General features: G+C 47.5%; 1 protein-coding gene across 1 annotated transcript; it reads right to left on the bottom strand.

Annotated features, from left to right (window-relative positions):
• Positions 1-766: 766 nt before the first annotated feature.
• Positions 767-1,306, bottom strand: LOC112392038 (protein ARMCX6-like; the record flags this gene model as incomplete). Its single annotated transcript, XM_024733577.1, has 1 exon — positions 767-1,306. A coding segment is annotated over one exon (540 nt), but the record flags the coding sequence as incomplete, so codon positions are not given.
• Between the last annotated feature and the right edge of the window lie 5 nt (positions 1,307-1,311).

Below are 1,311 nucleotides of genomic sequence, written 5' to 3'. Positions count from 1 at the left end.
TCCTGAACCCTGCAGCCCATCTCTTCCACTGCCTCCTGTGGGCACTGCTAGGCGGACATTCTTCAGGAGCAAACGCCCCAGTTAGTTAGCACTGATCATGTATTTTGGGCTTCCTCTTCACGCAGACTATAAACTCAAAGACAAGTACCATGTTCTCGTTTTTGCCAGCTAAAGCACACAGCTTTATTGGTGATACATAAAAATGCAGACTTGGTGGATGAGGCTGAGTCAGTACAACTCATAGAAGGGGAGTGTACATTTTTTGCTGAATAGGTTTACCATCCATAGGCTCGTGAAGAAAAGAGAGTAAATGAAAAAGAATTCAACCTACGCAGCAACCAATGCATTTTCGGCACAAGCTCCCATATGGGTCTGGTCTCCACAAGACGGTCCAGCTTAGACAGGGAGACCACCACAGGCAAGGCATCCCTTGTCAGGCTAGAAAATGTTGTCCTTTCACCACACAGCTGAAATGATCCCTTTACCACAGGAAGAAGGCCGCAAGGGAGCAATTTACAATGCGCACTGCCTGCAGACTGCAAAACCAAGAGGTTACTCAAAGCTCTGTGGGAACCCCTGCCTGGCCAACAAGAGAGTGGTCCTGGATTTAGCAAGTGTAACTTTCACCCAGAGATATGGCTATTGGCTAAGGCTGGATCTTCAATAGCACCCACTGCAGAGTCTTTGATTGAGAACACAAGTGTGTGGTTCACTGATCGGGTTTTGGTTCGGGGTGGATCAGTCCCATCCTGTTGGAGGGGGCCATTTAAGAGGCCGGGATTTCTGGGAGAAGCTGTCTGTTTGCGTTCCTGATAAAGAGGGACAGGAAAGAGAGCAACATCTGGGCTCCCAGCAACTCCCCTGCCAAGACTGGCTTTTCAGACAAACCCATCAAGGGTTTCACAACGTGCCCCTCAGCACATTCACTTCCCTCTGGTATCAAAGGAAACTTCAAGTCTGAAACGGACTTGGCAAGCATGTTATTAATAACTGTCATGATTATTAACAAATTTAATCCGGCCTGCTGCAGAAATGAGTTGCAGCAAAGTGACACAGTCTCCCGACACACTTCGTTGATGTACATCTTAATCTGGCCCTGATTTTCAACACTGGCTTTCAAGTTATCCAGGGCACAGAAAGCCTCAACAGCAGGGTCGGGAATAGGGATCGTGTTTCCAGCAATGGAGAGGCTGGCCAAATGACTATTGATATCGTGGCTAAATGAAAAACCAGTGTCCCTGGGCTGAGTTAACAACACTTTTCCCTGAATGAAAGGGCACTTGGAGAGGCCAAGAACACAACTGAAATTTT

Source organism: Neophocaena asiaeorientalis, unplaced genomic scaffold, assembly GCF_003031525.2.
Source record: "Neophocaena asiaeorientalis asiaeorientalis breed wild unplaced genomic scaffold, Neophocaena_asiaeorientalis_V1.1 C48341185, whole genome shotgun sequence".
NCBI classification, from domain to species: Eukaryota; Metazoa; Chordata; class Mammalia; order Artiodactyla; family Phocoenidae; genus Neophocaena; species Neophocaena asiaeorientalis.
This window is presented reverse-complemented; position numbering and strand designations above follow the sequence as displayed.